General features: G+C 37.6%; 1 protein-coding gene across 24 annotated transcripts in view; it reads left to right on the top strand.

Moving 5' to 3' along the window:
* Positions 1–16164, top strand: part of UHRF2 (ubiquitin like with PHD and ring finger domains 2) — a 98962-nt gene extending 82798 nt beyond the window's left edge. For 8 of the 24 annotated variants that reach the window (XM_074017513.1, XM_074017514.1, XM_074017511.1 and 5 more), the window contains 7 exons: positions 2907–3013; positions 6274–6436; positions 7097–7237; positions 8907–9003; positions 9666–9823; positions 13680–13778; positions 15146–16164. In XM_074017513.1, the coding sequence (XP_073873614.1) occupies positions 2907–3013; positions 6274–6436; positions 7097–7237; positions 8907–9003; positions 9666–9823; positions 13680–13778; positions 15146–15292 (912 nt within the window). In that variant the 3' untranslated portion in view covers positions 15293–16164. Of the gene's footprint in view, positions 1–1380; positions 1480–2906; positions 3014–5994; positions 6180–6273; positions 6437–7096; positions 7238–8906; positions 9004–9612; positions 9824–13679; positions 13779–15145 lie in introns of all 24 variants that reach the window. The other 16 variants (XR_012424723.1, XR_012424718.1, XR_012424722.1 and 13 more) reach the window with 11 other exon arrangements.
* The last annotated feature ends 9045 nt before the right edge of the window (positions 16165–25209 follow it).

Genomic DNA, 25209 nt, shown 5'->3' with positions numbered 1-25209 from the left:
TATATCTATAGGATTAGGAAAAGGAAACCTGAATAAGCTTTTCACATTTAAGAAAAACATTTCCTGAATTCTCGAATTTGGTATAAATTTCATGAAGCCAGTGGTCTTTATTCAGTCTGGTTGAATGGATGTAATACTCTTACGTACCTGCTGATAACTGAGTTAATATTTTAGCCTAGTAACTTAGGAATTAATCAAATGCCAGTTTTAGTGCCCTGTATTTTGGTGACCTCTTTTGAGAAGTGAGGACCCACAAAGATGATCTGTATCCTCTCAGTTGTCTTGAGAAGTAGTTTGCTCAGTGTTCAGGAGAAGACTCTGAAGCCAGAGTCTGTTTGGTTTTGTGTCCTGGGTGTGGGGCCATCTCTCTTCCTAGTTGTGTGATTTTAGGCGATTTACTGAACCTCCGCCTCATCTGTAAAATCAGATTTATAGTACTTAAAGGCTTGCTGTGAGGTTTAAATGAATTAATTATATGTAAAATGCTTTTCCTAACACCACCTAACCCCCCAGTAGTAGATGTGTGTTATACTAGCAGTGGTACAGTTTTGCAGAGATGTAAAGGGTATTATGAGAGGTATTGGTAAACTTTGAGGCTATGGTCTAGACAGCCTTGAATTAAATCATTAAAGGAGTTTGGGGAATGTTTGTCTTCATTGTGCTTTGGAATTATTTATCTGATAGTCCTATAGGGAGGAGGCTGAGAAGTTTGGTATAAAGGTCTTCCACCTGATCTTGATGATGGCAAGAATAGGAGCATCTAGCTTGTCTTACGCAGTTGCTTTAGCACCTTGGGAGAAGAATAGAGATTGGGAATAACTGAAGAACTGAGTTACTTCAGGGCAGTGCCGTGTCCCTTGTGTAGATAGAGCTGCTTTATGTGAGCTCTTCCCAGGCACTAGAACTTGTTTAGGCTACTGCCTCCCAGGCACAATTTAATGGATCATTGACTAGAAGATGCAACAAATTTAGGCTGATTATTTTATTTTTTAATAGAGACAAGGGCTTGCTATGTCACCCAGGCTAGTCTTGAACTCCTGGGCTCAAGCAGGCCTTCTGCTTTGGCCTCCCACAGTGCTGGGATTACAGGCATGAGCCATTGCGCCTGGCCTTTCCATAGGAAAAATAGTCTGAAATAATATTGGTTGAGCTCTTACAGTCTGACAGTTTTTTCCCTTGTGGTAATATAATGTTTTTGTTGATGTAATGATTAAAGTACAAATGAATTAAAGGTACGAAATTTTAGCCATGTTTCCTTGATTTGCTGCTTGAAGAATAATCAGAAATGTTTTAAATACTATTTAGCTTACATTTGTCTTATTATGCTCTCTTACTTTCCATTACTTTTTCTTTATGGCACTCCCATAATAACTTGAAAAGTTGACAGAGTTATGAATATGAATATTGTGGAGTCTGTCCAGATACCGGGTGGAAGACTGGTTTTGATCAGTTTAAGAAGTATTCTAAACTGTTCTAGATGTACGTATTTATTAGAATTCCTTCTCATAGAATACATACTAAAGATTAAGTTTCGTAATACCTTGTTTAAAAAATATGTAGACCTTAATATTGGATTAACAAAAAGTGAAAGTAAATTTAAGGGTTTTGGACCAATAAAAACACTGTAAGACCATGAGATTTTTAGTTGTGGCTTTTAATCCGAGGAAAAAACAAAGTGTAAATAATTGACTTCTATAATAAGAATTTGGTGGACACAAAACATTGTCTAAGTTGTCTAAACTAATTAAAATGATCTTGCATTAAAGAATCACTATTTTGCTAGTGTTAGTAGAATTAATTGTGCACTGATAGTTACTTTTCTTAATTTGTTTCAAGTACTGAATCAGATAGAGACAATAATATCCATATAAATTTGTAGCTGCTATAGAAGTAATTGGAGAGCTAGTGCATGTAACATCTTTTGGCTTTTTTTTTTTTTTTTTTTTTACATTTAGTAGATACTTTATACTACTTTTAGTTTTTTTCAAATTTTTTTCCAAATTTCTTAATGGGAGGCAATTTTTTTTTACCTGAATGTGATATAAGTGAATCCGCAGAGTATGAAATAAAGGGAACTTACTATGCTGTTAGAATTTTAATATGAAAGCCAGGGCTCAGTGGCTCATGCCTGTAATCCCAGTACTTTGGGAGGCCAAGGCAGGTGGATCACTTGAGGCCAGGAGTTTGAGACCAACATGGCCAACATGGCAAAACCCCATCTCTACTAAAAATGCAAAAGCTAGACAGGCATGGTGGCACATTGCTGTAATCTCAGCTACTTGGGAGGCTGAGGCAGGAGAATCAGTTGAACCCGGGAGGCAGAGGCTACAGTGAGCCGAGATCGTGCCACTGCACTCCAGTCTGGGTGATAGAGCAAGACTCTGTCTCCAAAACAAAGAAAATTGAATACGAAGTTTTTAGGTAAACTTGCTTTGTAGTACTTATTTATTGTCAATGCCAGAATTTGAAATTTGAGACAGCACACTTCGGCATGGTGTAGATGTCAGTTGGAAATCTGGTTATGGAGTGTTTGTTGAAGTGGTGTTATCTACAAGCTAGTATTGTTAAGTTTTAACATTGAATTGAATAAAATATAATATTTAAACCCATAAGACCTTACCTTGTTTGTAACATTCTATTGTAGTAAAATATTACTACATATATAGCATGAGTCTAACCATATTTGGAGATGTTGGAAAGTATAATTTAAAGTGTTAGGTCAAGTTATGTAACTTGAAGGTATACTACACACAAGATTGCATTTAAATTTTGCATTATTTTGGGAGATGCCTCAAGAGAAAACGTCAACTCATAACATCCTAATGAAATGTTTTGACTCTGAAATAAGCATTGGTGAAATTATACTTGGGTTTAGCTTTCTTAATAAAGAAAATCTTCTCTGACAGGACCGAGGTGATGAGTTCACATACACTGGAAGCGGTGGTAAAAATCTTGCTGGTAATAAAAGAATTGGCGCACCTTCAGCTGATCAAACATTAACAAACATGAACAGGTACTACTGTAAACGCTGTTTAGAATTTGAACATTGAATAAAAGTTTCATCATAGGACTGTAAATTGTAACTTATATTGCAGAGGAGAATCTCAAACTGGGAGTTAAAGATCTGAAATTAAAATTCCAGTGCCTGATTATGTAATTGTTTATCAGCATCCTAACATATCTTTATACTGTTGTTTTTTAAATGCCATAATTTCTAGTCTTACTGAACACATGTGGTATGCATTTGAAAAAGTTCACAACTTTGAAGGAAAGGAGCCTGTATAATTTAAGCAAAATTGAGAATAAGGTGGCTTGTCTACTGCCCCATTGGTCAAAGCTAAAAGTGACAAACTCCTTTTTAGAGTAAACTTAGTAACGTGAAATAAAGTTATGTTTGAGAGCCACATTTATGTACATAAATGAAGCATAAGGTAACTTAATCAGGTCTGTACTGAATGTACTTTTAGGATGTCTGCTAATAAGATATCTTCTAAGAGTTGTTAAAGGGAATGTTCATTTAGTTACAAAAGTGATCTTTTCTAACTAAATCCCCTTAAGACATTACAAAAGAGCCACCGTGTGCTGACTTTTATTCTATAGAAATACTAATGACATCTCAGCTCCCGTGTGTACAGAAAATTTATTAATTTCAAAATGTTTTATTTTATAAATGCATGCTAATACCAATATTAATAAGTAACCCAGACCACCAGATAGCAAAAATCACATTATAGTTTGTCATACTGAAATTTTTGTGAACATTTCATAAAGTTAACAGCTTTTATATCCTATTATTAAGGGTATTTTGTGGATTGAGTAAAAATGAGTGTTTTTCACTTTGAGTCTAAATCACTCAGTTTCAAGTAGTGTCCCCTTAATTTCTGATTACTGTGTGATGTAAAGAATATACCAGTATGATTTCAAGACTTTCATGTGGATCAACTTACATAGAATCTCTGTTTTCATGTGTTCTATATTGTTTCTGACAGTAGGATTATTTTTACTGAACCAGCAGAGGAGACAGGTCAGATTTGCTGGTGAAAACATTCTTGAGACAGGAGCTTAGCTATTCTTTTCTAGCAAGAAAGCAGTCCTTCAAGAAGAATGTCTTAAAATAAATATTTTGATGTGTTTTTGTCAATGAAAATGTATCTCACATTTACAAAAGGACTCTTTCAAGTTGTCAAATCTGAAAATTATTTTTCCCTTTAATAATTGATAGTTTTGCTTGAAAGGAACTTCCTTCATAACCACCCACCGTTGTAATGTACATGTTAGATTCCTTTCACGCTTTTGGACAATGTAATAAGTACCGCTACAGTCTCATTAAAAAATAATTCACAAATAGTAAAAATGTTTGCTATAAAGAGGAGATAGTGAAAATGAAGTATCAACTGAAAACGATTTAGGATTGAATTATCAGAGAGACTTTAACATCCCGTCTGTCAGTTTATACATTAAGTTGTGAATACGCCTTGTGATTGTAAAAGTGCTTGGGCAAAGGTACCTGTATGTCTTACAAACATGAAAACTGAGGTGAGAGACCCTTTGCTCTGACCCATAGTATACTCTTTTCCCGGCAGTGTATGATTCAATTCATTTTTGCTTATTTGCTAGGAGGTAGTTCGACACCTTCTTACTTCTGAGTTTATTCCTATTTCATCCCAGCTCTTCCAACTTTAAGAAACTGAAGAGGGCAGCAAAGTAACCTGGGCATCTTTTATCAGGGCAGTCAGAGGCACCTGACTGATTGAGCTGCAGATAGATTAATGGAGGAGCTCTGTTGCTGTATTGCCTAGTTTCATCCTCTTGGACTCTTTTCATATACTTGAATAGCCTGATTATCTGAAGTCAGAAGTGAGTTGACAGTGCCAGTTAGTGGTGGCAGTAATTATAACTGAAGGTATCTGTGAGCACTAAAGCATTCCATTCAGTGACACGAAGGTAATACTTACCCTAGCTCTTTAAGATAAAATATGTGTAATATGTCAATAGATATTCTGTAAGTAAGACGTAATACTAGCCCTAGAGTCGATGGCTATATTTTTTTCTACCTCCCAGAATTGTAATGCATCTTCCTTTTAGATTAAAAAAAAAAAAGGTAACTTGGTAAGCTTCAACTCTTCGACCACAGCTACTATATAAGTTATTTTTAAAACAAAATTTTTAAGTTTATTTACTCACTAAAAATATAACTATAGTTATATTTCTTTTCAATAGGTTAGTCATATTCTTGGAGTCTATTTTTTAACTTAAGCCTGCATACAAAGAATTAAACCCTGAAGACATTTTATGTCATATCTGCTTTCACCAGATTGGGTATAATTCTGGTTTTTGTTTGTTTTTTAAACCTTAAGTGTTCTCAGTGTTTTCTTTTCATTTAAGACATAGGTGTCCTAGAGGAAAATGCTAATTTTAAACTGATTCTAAAATTGTTATTTTAAAATACTAAAAATAATTTAAATACAGATTTTGATACAACTAGGTTCTCCCAAGAGAAAGGTCTTCTGACATCTAATAAGTTCATTGATTTACTATTGTTAGGTGATGAATGCACATACTAAGTTCCAGCTAAGTCAGGTGCTGCTTCCAATTCGGTGTTCCTCTTTGACCATGTATTATCAGTAAAATGTAGTGATCTCAAGCAGCCAGAAATCTTCATTTTCATTAGCACAGACATTTGGATGCTTTAGGCTTATTGAAATTTATCTTTTTATGGAGGCCTTTAAAGAATATTCTCATACAGCACTTGTTCTTAATATCTTTTAAACTTTAAGGATTCTCTATTGTCTGGAATGTGGAAAGTAGACCTGGGAAAGTCATTTGTGCCTTGCTGACAAATTTATATTTCTGGATTTCTTTCTACATTATTCCAGCAATTTACCTCACACCCTTATCAAAGATCACTATTAAAACAATCATTTGCTTTAGTTTTCCAACGTTCTCCCTTCCCCCAACAAACGTTATTTAAAGAAAAATTCCATGTATTTCTAGTTGTTTTCTATTATACGTGGCACAGATGTTATTACTTTCAGAAGAACCCTACAGGCTATCTGAGAACCAATCCCCTGGCTTGGGGGTGACATCAGAAAACTGATTTGTCTTCTCTGCTGGTGGGGGAAAGCATAATCCTATTATCTGGAATAATATGGAAAGAATCATAGAATCTTAACCATCAGGTAAGGTATAATTCACCTTTTAATTGAGCTAATGACTCGATTGTATACTTAAAGAAAAATTACGTGGTATAAAGACCTTTTTGTTGTTTTTTAGGGCATTGGCCCTAAACTGTGATGCTCCATTGGATGATAAAATTGGAGCAGAGTCTCGGAATTGGAGAGCTGGTAAGCCAGTCAGAGTGATACGCAGTTTTAAAGGGAGGAAGATCAGCAAATATGCTCCTGAAGAAGGCAACAGATATGATGGCATTTATAAGGTGCTCTATCTGGCATGACATCTTGTTTGTCATTCTTCCTGGGCTTTCAAGGCAGGGTTGTTACAAGGGACTACTGTGGGTGGGCTCGAGGAAACAGTAGCCATCTTATATTGCTACTTTTTCTGGAAATTTAACAGATGCATAAAGCAAACTCTTAATTTTAGCACTTTACTTTTAAGGCTTATTTCGAGTTCCTAGGGGCAGAGTTATATTTTGGGTTAAGATTTTTTTTTTAAATGTATGTTCTCTGTAATAAAGCCATTTAAGTAACTGGCTGTTGTATAGCTTGATTTTTATATATCTTTTTAGAATAATTGTAGTTGTAATAGATTTTCAAAGCAGAGCACATTATAATAATAGATTTGCATTCTTTGTTTAAAAAAAGGCATTTGCTGCCATCTTTACTATACAAAATTCTGTTAATTAGCATAATCCTGTTACTCTCTTAACTTTATAGCAGTCTGTACTCATATGGGAAGTACTGTGATAGGAATTAGGTCAAAAATGTTTTAGCGAATATTCTTGACTTACTATCCTTACAGCAAAGCAGTATATTCAGAAGTTGCATTTAATTCTGGCAAAGATTATTTTGATACCACTAATGTGATGAATAAGCCTAAACTTTAAATCTCAAACTGGCACTGAAATATTATAATTTAGGTGGTGAAATACTGGCCAGAGATTTCATCAAGCCATGGATTCTTGGTTTGGCGCTATCTTTTAAGAAGAGATGATGTTGAACCTGCTCCTTGGACCTCTGAAGGAATAGAACGGTCAAGGAGATTATGTCTACGTTTACAGGTTAGATTACATTTGTCTAGCTACCTATGTGTTCATAAAAATATATACCTCCACTATCTACATGCCTTAACACTGGATATAACCCACAGCAATTGATTGGTGGACTATAAGGGGTGAGGAATAAGATCATGCAAATAGAGGAAAAGAAGAGAAAAGGTGGTATCCTAGATGTCAGACTGCCCTAGGACCAAGGGTTGTGCCTGGGAAAAGCTGGACTTGTTAATTTTAAAAGTAAAGTATTTCCAAATCAATTTGGAAATGACTTGAAGTGTGAGGGAAAGGGATTCATAAAATGTAGGTATAGGAGGCCCTGGAAAAGCACATTTATCCTAGAGGGCACAGGGGATGTCTATCTGGTAGGGGAAGGGTGGGAGGTGACTTTATAAGAGTGGTCTGCTTTCTCCCTTTCTCACTTTTCCTCACCCCTTTTCTCTCTTCCCCCGCAAAGCTGCTTCCCTGCTCTGCCACCACCTTTAGTGCTTTGCCTTTTTTCCCCTTTGCCCATGCTCTGCTGTTAACCCATAAAGACTTCGTTGATTTTGTATGCATAGTGGATGGTATGGCTGCATTTCCCCTTCACTGCCTGTATACCCTAGAATTTGTCCCTGACACTGACTTCAGTGCATGGTTTAAGTTCATCTCCCATCATTCCCCACTGTTGTGCTTCCCATAAAAACTGCCAGCTTTATCATTTCCCCTGGCTCTGCCCACACTGCATGTGTAGGGACTGAACTATGGGCAAGTGTCTGACCACCCACGCAGGTGAGTGTGTGTCTTCTAGTGCAAGTCTGTTTCTGTTTTTGTTGTCTTTTTAAACTCATAGAATTGATTGTTGAAAATAAGACCATCAGCTGCTAAAACAACTACTAAAATAATTCTTTTTAATATTAAAAAAACTTCGTCCAATTTACTTTCAGAAGATTTTTCAGATGTCCCTGTTGAGAGCATTGTTCTAGATAGGTTAGATTTGAAACTGTGAGCAGAAGCATGTGAGCCCATCTGCTATGATGAGTACTAGTCATTGAGACCTGAAACATAACAGTGCTTTAAGCATGACTTATTACAAAGCATGCTCCTGCCACCCCACCCACTCCCTCAAAGGTAGCCATTGAAACATAAGGATAATAGATAGAATGTATTTCTTCAAGTCTAACTCTTAGCTGATGGAAGATTTAGTAATTTAGTTGCTTTAGGTTTTCTAAAAGCTCCTTCTTACTTTAGGAGATGAGAAGTTTGACCCTTAATGTTTTTAGTAAAACATTAGTAAACTCCACAATTTACTATGATCCAATCTATTTGCTTTCTATCTGTTGTGCTCTGTGATTGGTTCTCATTTACCTTCATATCTGTATTCTACTTTCCTTACACTTTAAAGAAATCTAATCACAGCTCCTGAAGACTTACCTTTCTTAGATCTGAAACTTAAGATCAGTGTATTATAAAATGGAATCTCTTAGTAGTCACAGCTATGTGATTTTACACTGAAATTGGGATTTTAATAGTTACCTGTGCTTTGAATTCTTTTCCTCTGTCTGTTTCTTTTATGTAAAGTTTTTCAGTTTGGGGCAAGTGTAGTCCTCCCCTCCCTTTTAATTTCTCACCAGGATCTAAACTCCCCTTCTCTGTGAAGCTTAAATCTACATTGTACTCTGCCTCCTTCCCCCATCAGTATCCAGCAGGTTACCCTTCAGATAAAGAAGGGAAGAAGACTAAAGGACAGTCAAAGAAGCAGCCCAGTGGAACCACAAAAAGGCCAATTTCAGATGGTAGGTAATGATTGCAAAATATAAATCATAAGATCCTTTTTTTGTTTTTGTTTTTTTGGGAGACAGGGTCTCACTCTTGTGACCCAGGCTGGAGTGCAGTGGAAAGATCTTGGTTCACTGTAGCTTTGACTTCCTGGGCTCAAGTGATCCACCTACCTAAACCCCCGGAGTAGCCCACGGCTGTACACCACCACACCTGACTAATTTTTGTATTAGCCAGGGTTTTTTTTTCTAATTTTTGTATTAGAACATGGAGTTTCTCCATGTTGCCCAAGCTGGTCTCGAACTCCTGGGCTGAAAGGATCCTCCCACCTCAGCCTCCTAAAGTGCTGGGATTTCAGGCAGAAGCCACTGCATCCGGCCAACATACTTTTTAATAAAGAGAAATATTAAGAAAATAAATTGAGAGACTTACAAGAAATGAAAGCAAAGGATTTGGCTGGGGGAGGGCGGTGGTAGAAGATGGATCATTTGTTTATTTTAATAGTGTCAGAGCCAAATAGCAGGAAATAACAATATCCTAAATTTTAGGGGAAATTAGATGCTGTTTTATGTTGGTTATCTTTCTGCTAAACATTACTTGTGCCAGTTAACTCTTTTGTTTCATAGTTCTGCTTAGAACCACTTGTAAGTCTGCTGATACATTTTTAAAATAAATCTAGATGACTGTCCAAGCGCCTCCAAAGTATACAAAGCATCAGATTCAGCAGAAGCAATTGAGGCTTTTCAACTAACTCCTCAGCAGCAACATCTCATCAGAGAAGACTGTCAAAACCAGAAACTGTGGGATGAAGTGCTTGCACATCTTGTGGAAGGACCAGTATGTGAAGATTTTTAAAAATAATAACATTCTGATATTAACAAATGATAAATAATTGTCTCATGAAGTATGTTTTTCACGTGTCAGTCAAAACTTCATCCTTTTATCTGATTTTCTCATCCAATGCCACTACCTTTCGGAAATAATCTAAGGCAACTCATATGCATGCTCCTAAATTTACTTTAAACCTCTTAGAATGCTGGATTTTGACTTCTCTATGCCCAAGCTTACTTTACTTGGAGGTACTGTTCTCAGAAGAATTTTCAGTTGTGAAACATGGTCAGTTTAATCTAAAAATCGCCACAAAAGTTTTTGTTACAGTTCAAGGTTACTTAACAGCGTAAGTCTTAAGCAGTTCAGCACAATTTTCAAAACCTACATGTTAAACTAAGCGGTAAAATTAACCAGATTATCTATTAAGTATTTTATGTTTTAAAATTTTTCATTTTTTCTTAATCACATAATTTTAAAGTAAAAACAAATCACATAGTTAATTAACGTGTGGCTTTTGTGTTAAGCTGTGTTTTGCAAGCAAGCCTTTCTTTTTTTTTTTTTTTTTTTTGAGACGGAGTCTCGCTCTGTCGCCCAGGTTGGAGTGCAGTGGCCGGATCTCAGCTCACTGCAAGCTCCACCTCCCAGGTTTACGCCATTCTCCTGCCTCAGCCTCCTGAGTAGCTGGGACTACAGGCGCCCGCCACCTCGCCCGGCTAGTTTTTTGTATTTTTAGTAGAGACGGGGTTTCACCGTGTTAGCCAGGATGGTCTCAATCTCCTGACCTCGTGATCCGCCCGTCTCGGCCTCCCAAAGTGCTGGGATTACAGGCTTGAGCCACCGCGCCCGGCCAAGCAAGCCTTTCTTATCAAATCCCTAAAGTTGGAGGCTTCAAATATGAACTGTCTCTTCATTCTTTACTCACTTACTGTGTCTTTAATTTTACTTATAAATTTGAATCTTCTTTTGAATATTGACCCCTTGTCATTTATAATACAATTACTTTTCTGTTTTCTTTCTCTCCAAAGTGTTGATGTGCCCCTATGTCTGTATGTCTTTTCTATCTAGACTTAAAGCAGCAACACAAAAACTCTACAGCGTTTCCTTTGTGAGAGATAGTCATTATTATTAAGGAAGAATTTTTAAAATATGATTTTTAAACTTTTAGAAATGCTGAAATTTATCAAATATCATTTGGATTTATATTGGAATTGTTATTTCCTTTGTCTATAAATGTGATACATAGAGTTATCCTTGGCAAAATGAGGCTTACATGCTTACAGGGCAGAGGAAAGTGATTACACTTTGAGAAGTGTTACTTGTATTTTAGCCAGGACACCCAGGCATAAGGAGAGTCTTTGTTAGGTCACACTCATTTTCACTTACAGAAAATTAAGATACAGGAAGCAGTTGTTAATCAGCCTAATTATTCTCTGGTTGGGAAAGATACTGCTTGTTAGTGATAACTGAGGTGAGTTCCCACTGTAGGTGGGAAAGAAGCAATTACAGATGGAGGAAAAAGCCACCTGAGTACATGTGAAAGTTGTCTTCTCTATGGGTGGTATCCCACTGGTGACAGAATCTGACCTGTCTGGGTCATATTATTGTGACCTTGCTGCTAGTGATTACTCTGGATGTTATGTACTATTGCCCTGGACAAGTTTCATGCCCATTCTCTTCAGATAGGCCAGGAACACATTTATTAAGCCAGAAAAAACAGGTGTTAGCCAACAGTAACTTTAAATACATATGTGAATATATATTTATGTCCAAACTCATTCCAAAGTCCCTGTGATCAGGAGCCCTGTCTACATCTGTGGTCTCCTCTTTCTACTCTTGTGCCCAGATTGCTTGACTGCAGTGGTCACTGTTTTATTTATACACCCTCAACATCTTGATGCCCCTGGGCCTTTCCATACGTACTGTTTATCTGACTGGAATTCTCTTTTCATGTGTCTCACTCTTTCATATCCTTTAAGTCTGCATTAATAGAGATTCCTCAGAGAGGTCTTCCCAAACCTCCCTTTCTAAAATAGCAGCTCTTTTTAAAATTCACTTTTAAAAAATCCACACAAATGGGGTTACTATGTTGCCCAGACTGATCTTGAACACCTGGCCTCAGGTAGTCCTCCCGCTTCAGCCTCCCAAGTAGCTGGGTTTATAGGCGTGAGTCATTTTGCTCTGTTTCATCAGTTATTACTATCTGAAACTGTTTTTTGTTTGTTTACTCTCCTGTAGGAACGTAAGTTCCAGGAGAGCACAGACTGCCTTTTTATTACCACTGTTGATGAGTCCCTAGCACATTGTAGCTACCTGTAACTCAAAATACCTTTATTAGATATACCCATATTATAGGAACTATGGAAGTACCAGGTTAAATATTGGTCATTAACAAAGGAATTTGTTAGGGAGAGAGTACCTGGTATAAAGTTTTCAGCATCTCCCCATAATTGCCATGTTTTAAAAATGTGTTTGTAATACTTTGTCCATAATGCATTTGACTTTAATGATCCATGTTCATAAATCAGTTAATATGAGACATCTTTTGAAATGTGACATTTGATTTTTAAATTTGAAACTTGTAAGGTTTTTGTTTGTTTGTTTTTGAGACGGGATCGTGGTCTGTCGCCCAGGCTGGAGTACAGTTGCATGATCTCAGCTCACTGCAGCCTCCACCTCCTAGGTTCAAGTGATTCTCCTGCCTCAGCCTCCCAAGTAGCTGGGATTACAGGCACCTGCCACCGCTCCTGGCTAATTTCTTGTGTTTTTTTCTAGCGACAGGTTTTGCCATGTTGGCCAGGTTGGTCTAGAACTCCTGACCTCAAATGATCCACCCGCTTCGGTCTCCCAAAGTACTGGGATCACAAGTGTGAACCACCATGCTCAGCCTTACTTTTTCTATTAATATAAAAAATAAATATGAAATGCACTCCCTTACTACCTAAAATAACTGAAGGATTATCCTTATGACTATTTAGCAAAAAAATACTTCTAGCTTAAAAAAACAAACAGCCAAGATGAAATGGAGCCAGTAATGGCTTTTGAAGAATATAGGGTATCCATTTGATCATGTTTACTTTAGGTGTCTCTACTTTTTATAATTTCATCCTACCGTAAGTAAACATTAGCATCAGGAAGGTATGGGATTTTAGGATTGAGGTAAAATATCACAGAATAATCCTAGGAAATTAAATGTTTTGTGTGTGGTATTAGATACTACAGAGTATTGTTTCCTAGTGTTTTGTTTTTTGTTTTGTTTTTCAAGCTCCAAAAGACAAATATTCAAGTTTTATAACAGCAGAAGATTGAATAGATAATACATGTTCATACACTGGAATACTGTGCAGAACAGCTTTTTGAAAACAGGCAGTCAGTATGTAATGACCTTGAGACAAGCTGCCCATGATTTTTTTAAGTGAAAAATAGTTTATCCCTGGAATGTGACGTTTAGAGGGACATTGACTTTTTAACATCATATGTTGACTTTGCAACTTCTCCTACCTAATACTATGATTTAAAACTAACGTGTGTGGAATGGGGTTTCTTTATATAAGTTTGCTTTTCTCAGGTAGTTACAATCATGACTACTTGATTTTTTTAAATAGAAGACATTAAATGTGACTGAAACATTTTTATTGCTAAATAATAGATGGATATATTTTGGGATACATGTGAAATTTTGATATATTCATATAACATGTGATAATCAAATCAGGGTAATTGGAATGTTCATCACTATAAATATTTATCTTTTCCTTATACTGGGAACATTTGAATCATTCTCTACTAGCTGTTTTGAAATACACAATAGATGAATTTTATGAACTGCTAACTTTTCTTTCCTTATCCTTGGGTACTGTTGTAGAATTTTCTGAAAAAATTGGAACAATCTTTTATGTGTGTTTGCTGCCAGGAGCTAGTTTACCAGCCTGTGACAACTGAGTGCTTCCACAATGTCTGTAAAGTAAGTGGAATTCCTTCGTCATTTTCCCTGTTAGGCATGAAGGCACACTAATCTCTATACCTGTTCTTAGCATGCTAAGAATAAGAAACATTTTCCATGAAGCAGGATAGTTGTGGAACCTTCTAGTTAAGAAGCATTTAGTTACGTCTTGGTGGTAAATGCATGTTTTAATTAGATAGTAATAATAATTCAGATATATATCGTTTGAGGTATTCTGTCATGTTTGGAATTTTGAGGAGGGGCTGAAATGGGAAAGAAGGTAAGAGGTCATTGCTCTTGTCTATGTAATAACTTGTATGTTTTATACATTATAGTGCAAACTGGAGTGTTTTCATTAATAAATGATATAAAACAGTTATATCTAGCATCACGCCCAGATGAACTGAGTACTGTGTTTTCAGTGTGGTGTAAAAGGAAAGTTTGTGTTTTAGTCAAGCCAAGGTTTGAATCTTGCTCTACCCAGTGGTGATTATGTTTCCCTAACTTCAGAACTTCAGTTTCTTTTATAAAATGGAAACAAATCTACATATGAGTTTGTGCCTGATCTTGAGTTGATTAACTATATATTTAATGTATTTAGTACTGCTAAATGTATATATATGTGTGTGTGTGTATTTTTTGTTTTTTTTTTGTTTTTTGGGGTTTTTTTTTTGAGACAGAATCTCGCTCTGTCATTCAGGCTAGAGTGCAGCAATGCGATCTTGGCTCACTGTAACCTCTACCTCCCCAGTTCAAGCAATTCTCATGTCTCAGCCTTCAGAGTAGCTGGGAGTACAAGCATGCACCACCCTGCCCAGCTAATTTTTGTGTTTTTTAGTAGAGACAGGGTTTCACCATGTTGGCCAGGCTAGTCTTGAACTCCTGACTTAAGGTGATCCACCTGCCTCAGCCTCCCAGAGTGCTGGGATAACAGGTATGAGCCACCATGCTTGGTTGCTAAGTATATTTTTGGAAGACTCACCATATGTTAAGTGATTTGGTAAAATATAAAATTCATTTCTAAGCAAGGGAATCCTGATCCTCCCCTGCCTCCCCCAGGGCTCTGTTTAGAAAGAACAGGGTTAAAATCTAACCCAAAAGATTAGGCTAGTGAGAACTATATGTAATCTCTAACTCTATCATTTTAGTAGACGAGGAAACTGACGCACAAATTAAATAATTTACCTGAAGTCTGAGAATATCTGCCAGAGATGAAACTAAAGCCATGACTGTAGGCTTTTCCATAGTGCAGATTCAAGCCTTTATGTTTGTTCATTCTGTGCATTTCCCTCATTACCAGTGTCTGGTTCATATTTAAAAGCGTAAGTTGCTGAGTACTTACATGCTTTATGCTCAGATTAAATTGGATGTTTTTGTTTTTACCATAGGATTGCCTACAGCGCTCCTTTAAGGCACAGGTTTTCTCCTGCCCTGCTTGCCGGCATGATCTTGGCCAGAATTACATCATGATTCCCAATGAGATTCTGCAGACTCTACTTGACCTTTTCTTCCCTGGCTACAGCAAAGGACGATGATCTGTCTGCTTTCACTGTGTTGTTCATGGTGGCTTTTTGGACAATAAAGAATCTAAAATGGGCGGGGAGGGTGGAAGAAATGGTGGACTGTATCTCTCACGTTCTGAAGCAGCTAATCCTCTTTCCCACATAGCCATCATCTTGTGTGTGTAGTAAGAGGCCCATTTCTCAACTGTCTTTTAAATATCTAAAGGTAGTTCCTGTAACAACTAGTTTTAATGAGTAAAAAGTCAAAGCCTCAGCTCTAGTTGATATCCAAGTTATGATTTATTTTGCAACTACCTCAGGACAGAAAAGATTTATGGGGATTTTAAAAATCATTGAATAACTAGTTAAATGAAATTTTAGCTACACACTGCCTCCCAAATATTAGTTGTGCCTGGTTCTTGTAATTTGATTTTACAGAAAAGGAAATGACACTTGAGATCCTTGGAATGAACACAGCTTCTATAGTGTGCATATACTTTTTTAACGTCTCTTCTTCCATTACAATGTGTGTTTTGCAAGGACAGGTTCATTTTTTTAGCCCACTTTGTGAACTCCATTGTGCTTTTTTCTGGTGTTTTATGCAAGTTGACTACTAATGACTAATGAGAACAATAATGAATGCATTGTTGCTGCATTAGTGTAATGTGGTGTGGTTTTGCACTTAAAAGAGGTATTCATGCTCTAGTTGTAAATGTTCATGAAAATCCACTTCTGTACTAGTCGAACTGCTTTTAGTGTCTCACCAGTGGTTTTACATCTGCAGAGTTTTGAGGGCTGTGCTGACCTTTGAGAGGATTTGAAATTGCTTCATATTGTGATCCTAAATTTTATATTCACTATATTCCCTAAAGTATACCTTAATAAATATTTTATGATCAGAAAAACAGCTCATTTTGCTTTACTTTTTTACACTTGTCTGGCTTATGTTACCAGTTCTAAGGGATCCTGTATTTCTGGAGTTTTTTATTGTGTATCTCTATTGAAACATTTTTTTTACTTTGCACTGGTAGTGAGAACCAGCATGAAATCTTAAGCACTCAGAACAGATTTCTTCCTCAGTTTTTTTGTTTGTTTTGAGATGGAGTCTTGCTCTGTTGCCCAGGCTAGAATGTGGTGGCACAATCTCGGCTCATTGCAAGCTCCACCTCCTGGGTTCACACCATTCTCCCACCTCAGCCTCCAAAGTAGCTGGGACTACAGGCACCTGCCACCACACCCGGCTAATTTTGTTTTTGTATTTTTAGTAGAGACGGTGTTTCACCGTGTTAGCCAGGATGGTCTTGATCTCCTGATCTCATGATCTGCCTGCCTTGGCCGCCCGAGGTGCTGGGATTACAGGCATGAGCCACTGTGCCCGGCCCTCAGTTTGTTTGTTTTTTTCGAGATTGAGGCTTGCTTCAAGCTCCGCCTCCCAGGTTCACGCCTTTCTCCTGCCTCAGCCTCCCGAGTAGCTGGGACTACAGGCACCCACCACCATGCCTGGCTAATTTTAAAAATATTTTCAGTAGAGATAGGGTTTCACTGTGTTAGCCAGGATGGTCTCTATCTCCTTACCTCGTGATCCACCCACCTTGGCCTCCCAAAGTGCTGAGATTACAGGCATGAGCCACCGTGCCTGGCCAGTTTTGTTTTTTTTTTTTTTGTTTTTTTTTAAGTTTAATAGGAAAAAAATGTAAAATAGTCATCTAGTGACCATTTTGTCTGTAGTTTCTGTTCTATGTTCAGTTTTAGTCTAATCAGTGCTACTTATTTCACAGACATAAGAATGTTTCAAAACATTGTTCTATTCTCTATACTGCTGGGCCACGCACGATGGCTTATACCTGTAATCCCTGTGGGAGGCCAAGGTAGGAAGATTACTTGAGCACAGGAATTCCGGACCAGCCTGGGCAACATTACAAGACCCTGTCTCTCAAAAAGTGAAATTAGCAGGGTGTGCCAGTGTGTGCCTGTAGTCCCAGCTACTTGGGTAGCTGAGGTGGGAGGATTGCTTGAGCCCAGGAGATTGAGGCTGTAGTGAGCCATGATCATTCCACTGCACTTTAGCCTGGGTGACAGAGCAAGACCCTGATCCCCACCACACCCCCTCGAAAAACACACTGTTTTTATCAGAGAAAAGTTTTAATGTGATCCAGTCTTTCCACGCCTAAGTTCACAGCCATATAAATACCATTCATTGAATACTTACTTTGTACTAGTCACTTGTATGTATTATGTATATTCATTGAATTCTACCAACAACAAATATTGTTATCCCCATCTTATGGATGAATATCAGTGGCGCAAAAAGGTTAAGTAACTTGACCAAAGGTCATACAACAATCAAAAGGTGGATCTGTGACAAACTTAGGCAGTCTTGTGTCCAGAGCTGGTGATGTTTGCTATATAGGCAGGCCCTCACTGTTGGATATATGGCCAACTAGTTTCAGTGCTTTTCCTGAATTCAACTAAATTCCAAATCAGGTTGTGGGAAATGCCTGGAACTATTGTCTCTTAGAGGTAAACATTGGGATCATTTTTATTTTGTGGCATTGCATTTAAATAGGACCTTCTTAAATTGAAAAGGAATCATTAAGTTGCATCATTCAGTTCTATATCCCCTCTCGTATTGGCCACATTTCTGCATGAAGAGTGGGAAATATCTTCCAGTTTCAGCTACTTGAACTGGTTTATTTCTACCACTTTGATTAGCAAAATAGCTGATTCCCACAGTTCTGCTTTGTATTGTCTGAACTCTAGCTATAACATGATAGACTAAGAAAGAAAGCTAATTGTGGCTTAGCATATTTGCAGATGTGAAGAACGGCCCAAAGCTAAGCAATTATTTATTATTGAACCTTTGAATCATCACAGTTCTTTTACATAATATTTCAGTTGGTGTCTAGAAAATGGGGACTTTAGGACACATAACCACAATAATATTCTTAAACATGTTAAAAGGTTAAGTTTCTTTACATCATCAAATATCTAGTAAACGTTCCAATTTCCATAGGTCTCAAATGTCCTAAATTGCTGTTTTGTTTTTAGTTGGTTTGTCTGAATCAGGATCCAAATAAAGACCTTGCATTGTGATTAATTGCTGTCTCTTAAGAATGTTGTAATCTGTATACATCCCCTCAATCTTTCTTCCCCCTCTTCCCCTTTGCAATTAGTGTGTTGAAATTGAGTTTGTGCTGAAGCATTTCTGACAGAACATAGATAATGGAACCCTGTGGTGTAGTTTAACATGTTTCTCTTTATTTTCTGTTAATTGGTAGTTTAGAATTAAAGCATGACCAGATTCAGACATGACTTTTGGGAGTGGGGGATGGGTAAGACTTTTTTTTATAGGTGATGTGATTATCCTTCAGGAAGTGCATAACACCTGGTTGTCTCTTAGTCCTAAGTTTGAAAGATAAGCTTTTTTCACTGGAATTTGTTACATTTGGTAGGTTACAGTGATTACTATGAAGTAATCAGTCACTTTAATTTGGATAGGATTTAAACGTTTTTTTCTGATTAGATAGGGCCTCTAGTTTTACTCGCTTCTAAGTAATACGGTTCACTCAATAAATATGTGCATGCTAATGTTTGAGTATATTGGTAAACTTTTGGAAGCCGGCAAACTTTCAGAAGCTGGCAATCTAAACATCCCTCTCAACCCTGTTATAACATTTAGCTAACAGAAATGGGCCCTACCTATATACTGAAAGCTTTGGATTTTAGTATCAATCCTGCTTGGAAGAGCCGAGTAGAGATCTGCTCTGATGCCCAATATCTGCTATTTGCCTATTAAGAACCAAACCTTTCCCCATTCTTCAGGACAACCCTGATTGCAAGAATGAGCTTGATGGGCACCATGAGCTTACCTTGGAAAGAGTTATCCTTTCTTGCCCACTCTGTCTGGTCCCTACAAGTAGACTGTCACAATTCCTGAAAGAAGTGATATTTAGTAACCTGGCTTAATCTAATCCTACACAGAAAAAAGATTAAATACCTTCGCTGTATATAAGAAAATCGAAAGCTTCTTAGAGGGACCATGCAGGCAGACCAAGTGACTGCTATTGAAAAAGATAAAAGAAGGCCAGGTGCAGTGTCTCACACCTGTAATCCCAGCACTTTGCAAGGCCAAGGCGGGCGGATCACCCGAGGTTGGGAATTCGAGACCAGCCTCACCAACATGGAGAAACCCCATCTCCATGTTGGTGAGGATTTTTATATCTAAAAATATAAAGTGCATGCCTGTATATCCAGCTACTTGGGAGGCTGAGGCGGGAGAATCGCTTGAAACCAGGAGGCGGAGGTTGTGGTGAGCCAAGATTGCGCCGTTGGACTCCAGCCTGGGTTACAAGAGCAAAACTCTGTCTCAAAAAAACAAAAACAAAAGATAAAAGAAGATGATCTTTCTTACTGTTTAATGACTAGATTTGCAAGTATGAAACTGCATTGCATTGACAATAAAACAGGCTGCCATGTGAAGAGTAATTTGAGATTAAAATTCTAGGAAGTAAACATGATTGTGAAGACGATGCAACAGATGAAACAATTGGATACTGCCAAAATTTGAATGCATTGCTGAGTAATATGTATGGATATGCCACGGTTTATTCATCTGATGGATATTTGGATTGTTTCCAGGGTTTTGCTATCACAAAGCTGCTGTGAGCCATTGTCAGTCTTTGGAAAACTCTTACAAAATTATGAACTTACCATACAACCCATCAGTGTCGCTAATTGTTAAGAAAAATTACATGTTCAAAGTGGTTTATACAATTTTACATTCCTGCCAGCAGTGTGTGAGATTTATGGTTGCCCCACATCCTCTCTTAATATTTGGTTTTGTCATTTTTTTTTAAATTATAAACCACTCTTGAGGGTGTGTAACTCCTGTGAGAGACAAGAATGGGTTGCATACTTGGTGACAGGAGAGTGGATTGTGGTAGCCGTTTGTACTGTTCGCCAGGTATCTTTGACTCAGAAGTGCACTTGCTGGGATTGTTCTTCCAAGCTTCCTTGTGTTTGGATAGGGCCATGTGACGAGCTGGCCAGTTAGTTGTGAGCAGATATGCTGTATACCACTTCTAGGCAGGGCATTTCCTTGCCCTTCAGTTTTCTTTCTTCTTCCATGGAGACTAGTAACACCCCAGATGGGACTTTTCTGTCAGCTTAGATCTCAGAATAAGAATGACAGGAAAAAAACCCAGCTAACCTGTGGTGGGCATGCAACATGAGAGAGAAGTAAATGCTTGCATTTACCCCTAAGGTTTTTGAGTTGTTAGCAGAGCATGACCTAGCCTATCCTGATTGATAGAAACATTCCTAACTTCCTCAGCCTAACAGCAGATATGGAATTGAATTTGTTCTATATTTTTTCTTGAGATGGCCTCTCTGTCATAGTGGTGTGATCATGGCTTTCTGCAGCCTCTTCCTACTGGGCTCAAGCTATCCTCCTGCCTCAGCCTCCCAAGTAGCTGGGACTACAGGCATGCGAAACCATGCCTGGCTAATTTTTGTACTTTTTATAGAGATGAGGTTTCACCATGTTGCTCAGGCTTGTCTCAAACTCCTGAGCTCAGTCAATCCACCTGTCTCAGCCTCTGGAAATGCTAGGATTACAGCCATGAGCTACCATGCCTGGCCTGGAATTGAATTTAATTGGCCTTTTAATATTGAGTCTAAAGTTTTCAGTATTTTAGAGCTAATTCTTTAATATCCAACTCAATTGACTAAGCTATTTATAAATTGGTTGGTAATATAGTAGGCACCCTCAAAGATGGACCCCAGTGATTCCTATCTTCTGCTCTTCATGCCTTGGTATAATCTCCTCCCCTTGAGTGTGGGCTGGACTTAAATTCTATTGTAAACAACAAAATACAACAGAAATGATCAGACCTAACTTCCGAGGTTAGGTCCACAAAAATACTGTGACTTCCTACTTGGACTACCCTCTCTCTTTTAATCTGGGTGAAGCCAGCTGCCACGCAGTGAGCTGCCAAATGGGAAGGCACATGTGGCAAAGAACAGAGGTCTCCAGCCAACAGCCAGCAAGGTCCTGAAGCCTACCAAAAACCACAGAAGTGAGGGTGGAAGTGGATTCGCCTCCAGGCAGTCCTTGAGATGACTTCAGCTCTTTATTGCAACCCTGTGAGAGATGCTCAGCCACAGGTACCCAACTAAGTCATTCCTGGATTCCTGACACATAGAAAGATGATGAATGTTGATGTTTTAATCCATTAGGCCCTGGGGTAATTATGCAGCAAAAGATTGCTAATACAGATAGGGTGACCCTGAGTGCCAGTTTGCCCAGGAAAGACTCAATTTGCACTTGTTGCTCCAAAATTTGCTTTTCCTCCTTAAAGTGCCCCAGATTGGATAACATCACCTAATTTATTCAACTGAGATCTTTTATGACATAACCGTGAATTCACTTTTATTTTTGAAGTAGTGTTTCCTTACCATAGCCAATAATTTTTTAACTCATTGATTTTCTTTAGGAGAAAATACAGGCATTTAAAGTAAGTCTCTAGTGAAGTCTCTAGTTAACAGATAAAAATGATAACTGTAGAAAGTACAGTAATCCCATGAGCATTTTGCCTGGAAATTCTTTGACTCTAAGAAGCTTCTAAATAGATTTTTGCCAGTTTCTAGATGCCAAGAGAAATTTTTGAGGTGCCCCACACTTCCGACATACATTTATCCTTTATTTGTGTGGAAGATTGTGAACTAGATTGTTCAAATACTTTATCAGTGGAATTTACCTAGTTGATATATACTTAAGAAATCATAGTAAATCTTAGATGAGCTTTTGGGCTTATATCCACTCACTACTAAGTGACCCCCAACCCCCAACATAAACTTTTTATTTGGGTCACAGATACTTAACAAAGTGTCACAAATGTGATCTTACCAAATGCGCAAGTTATTATAAAATACTCCATTTCTATAAAGAACAATCCCCCCAGTTCATGTTACAAACTCTATTTATTTATTTATTTGAGACGGAGTATCACTCTTGTTGCCCAGGCTGGAGTGCAATGGCACGATCTCAGCTCACTGCAACCTCCACCTCTCGGGTTCAAGCGATTCTCCTGCCTCAGCCTCCTGAGTAGCTGGGATTACAGGCATGTGGCACCACACCGAGCTAATGTTTTATATTTTTAGTAGAGACAGGGTTTCACCATGTTGGCCAGACTCGTCTCGAACTCCTGACCTCAGGTGATCCACCTGCCTTGGCCTCCCAAAGTGCTGGGATTACAGTCATGAGCCACTGTACCCGGCCTTTCTTTTTAAATTTTGAAGTAATATAGACTCACAAGCTGCAAAAATAGGACAGAGAATTTCTATGTATTTTTCACCCAGTTACCCCCAGGGATGGCATCTTATGTTAATCAGTAGGTTGTCCAGACCAGGAAATTGACACTGGTATAATAATATTAAGAGCTTACTTGAATTTCACCAGTTTTTATATGAACTCATTTTTGGGTGTATGTACGCATAGTTTTATAGAATTTTACCATATATATACATTCATTTTATACATATATGCATAGGATGGTAGTGGTATAAACCACCACCATAATAGAAGATGGACTGTTTCATCATCAAAAAATTAATTCTCTCCTGCTACCCTTTAGAGTCACAACCGTCCCCAACCCTAACTCATGACAACCATTGTTCTGTTCACCATCACTATAATTTTGTCATCTCAAGAATGAAATATAAGTGGAATCGCATAGTGTGTAACTTTTTCAGACTGGATTTTTTCCCCACAGCATGATAACCTTGACATCCATCTAAGTTATTGCATATATCAAATAGTTTCATTCTTATTGTTGAGTAGTATTCCAGTTTATTAATCTGTTCATGTCTTGGAGGATTTTGGGGATGTTTCTAGTTTTTGTCTGTTATAAATAAAGATGATAAATGTTGCTGTGCAGACTTTTGTGTGGACATAAGTTTACATTTCTCAGTGACATAATTCTAGGTGGTATGATAAGTATATTATTAGCTTTATAATAAACCATTTCCCAGAGTGGCTGTACCATTTTACGTTCCCATCAGTGAGTTCCAGTGCCCTGCATTTTTGCTCACACTAAGTATGGTCAGTATTTTTATTTTAGCCATTGTAATAGATGTGTAGTAGTATCTCATCATGGTTTGATTTTGTATTCTCCTGATGGCTGATGACTTAGTCATCTCTTCATGTGTTTAGTTGCCATCCTACATATCCATGAAGTGTCTCTTCAATCCTTTTGCCCGGGTTTTATTGGACTGATTTTTACTGTTGGGTTTAAAATTTCTTATATGTTCTGACGTTTATTCTTCAACTTATAAACAATCCAATTGTACTATTTAAGTTATTTTAAAATATACAATTATTATTGACTATAGTTGCCATGTTGTGCTATCAAATAGAAGGCCTTATTCTTTCTAGCTAATTTTTTGTACCCATTAACTATCTCCACCTCCCAGCTACTGGACCCCACTACACTTCCCAGCCTCTGGTAATCATACTTGTACTCTCTATATCCATGGGTTCAATTATTTTGATTTTTAGATCCCACAAATAGGTGACAACATGCGATGTTTGTCTTTCTGTGCCTGGTTTATTTCACTTAACATAATGATCTCCAGTTTCATCTGTGTTGTTTCAAATGACTGGATATCATTCTTTTTTATGGCAGAATAGTACTCCATTGTGTATGTGTACCACATTTTCTTATCTATTCATTTGTTGGTGGACAGTTAGGTTGATTCCAAATCTTAGCTATTATAAACAGTGCTGCAACAAACATAGAAGCGCAGATATCTCTGATATGCTGATTTTCTTTCAGGTATATGCCCAGTAGTGGGATGGCTGGATCATATGGTAGTTCTGTTTTTAGTTTTTTGAGGGACCTCAAAACTGTTCTCCATAATGTTTGTACTAGTTTACATTCCCACCAACAGTATACAAGGGTTCTTTTTCCTCCACATCCTCACCAGCATTTGTATTGCCTGCCTTTTGGATAAAAGTCATTTTAACCAGGGTAAGATAATATCTCATAGTAGTTTTGATTTGCATTTCTCTGATGATCAGTGATGTTGAGCACCTTTTCATAAACCTATTTGCCATTTGTATGTCTTCTTTTAAGAAATGTCTATTCAAATTTTTTACCCATTTTTAATCGGATTATTATATTTTCTTCTATAAAGTTGTTTGAGCTCCTTATATATTGTGATAATTAATCCCTTGTCAGATGGGTAGTTTGCAAATATTTTCTCCCATTCTGTGGGTTTTCTCTTCACTTTGTTGATTATTTCCTTTGCTGTGCAGAAGCTTTTTAACTTGATGTGATCCCATCTGTCCATTTTTGCTTTGGTTGTTTGTGCTTGTGTGGAGTATTGCTCAAGAAATTTTTGCCCAGATCAATGTCCTAGAGAGTTTCCCCAATGTTTCCTTATAGTAGTTTTATGGTTTGAGGTCTTAGATTTAGGTCTTTAATCCATTTTGATTTTATTTTTGTATATGGTGAGAGATAGGTGTCTAGTTTCATTCTTCTGCATATGGGTATCTAGTTTTCCCAGGACCATTTATTGAAGAGACTGTCTTTTTCCCAGCATATATTTTTGTTAGATATTTGATTTGTAGATATTGTTTCTAGTCTGTTGGTTGCATTTTTTGTTGTTGTTATGTTAGTTGCATTTTCATCCTCTTAGTAGGGTGTTTCAGAGAAAAAGTTGTTAATTTTGATGAAGTCTGATTCATCAGTTTCTTATTTTATGCATCATGCTTTTGGTGCCAAACATAATTTATTTTATTTTTTGGGACTGAGTTTCCCTCTTGTTGCCCAGGCTGGAGTGCAATGGCGCAATCTCGGCTCACCACAAACTCTGCCTCCCAGGTTCAAGCGATTCTCCTGCCTCAACCTCCCAAGTAGCTGGGATTACAGGTGCCCACCACCACGCCC

This window comes from Macaca fascicularis, chromosome 15, assembly GCF_037993035.2.
Source record: "Macaca fascicularis isolate 582-1 chromosome 15, T2T-MFA8v1.1".
Lineage (NCBI taxonomy): Eukaryota > Metazoa > Chordata > Mammalia > Primates > Cercopithecidae > Macaca > Macaca fascicularis.
This window is presented reverse-complemented; position numbering and strand designations above follow the sequence as displayed.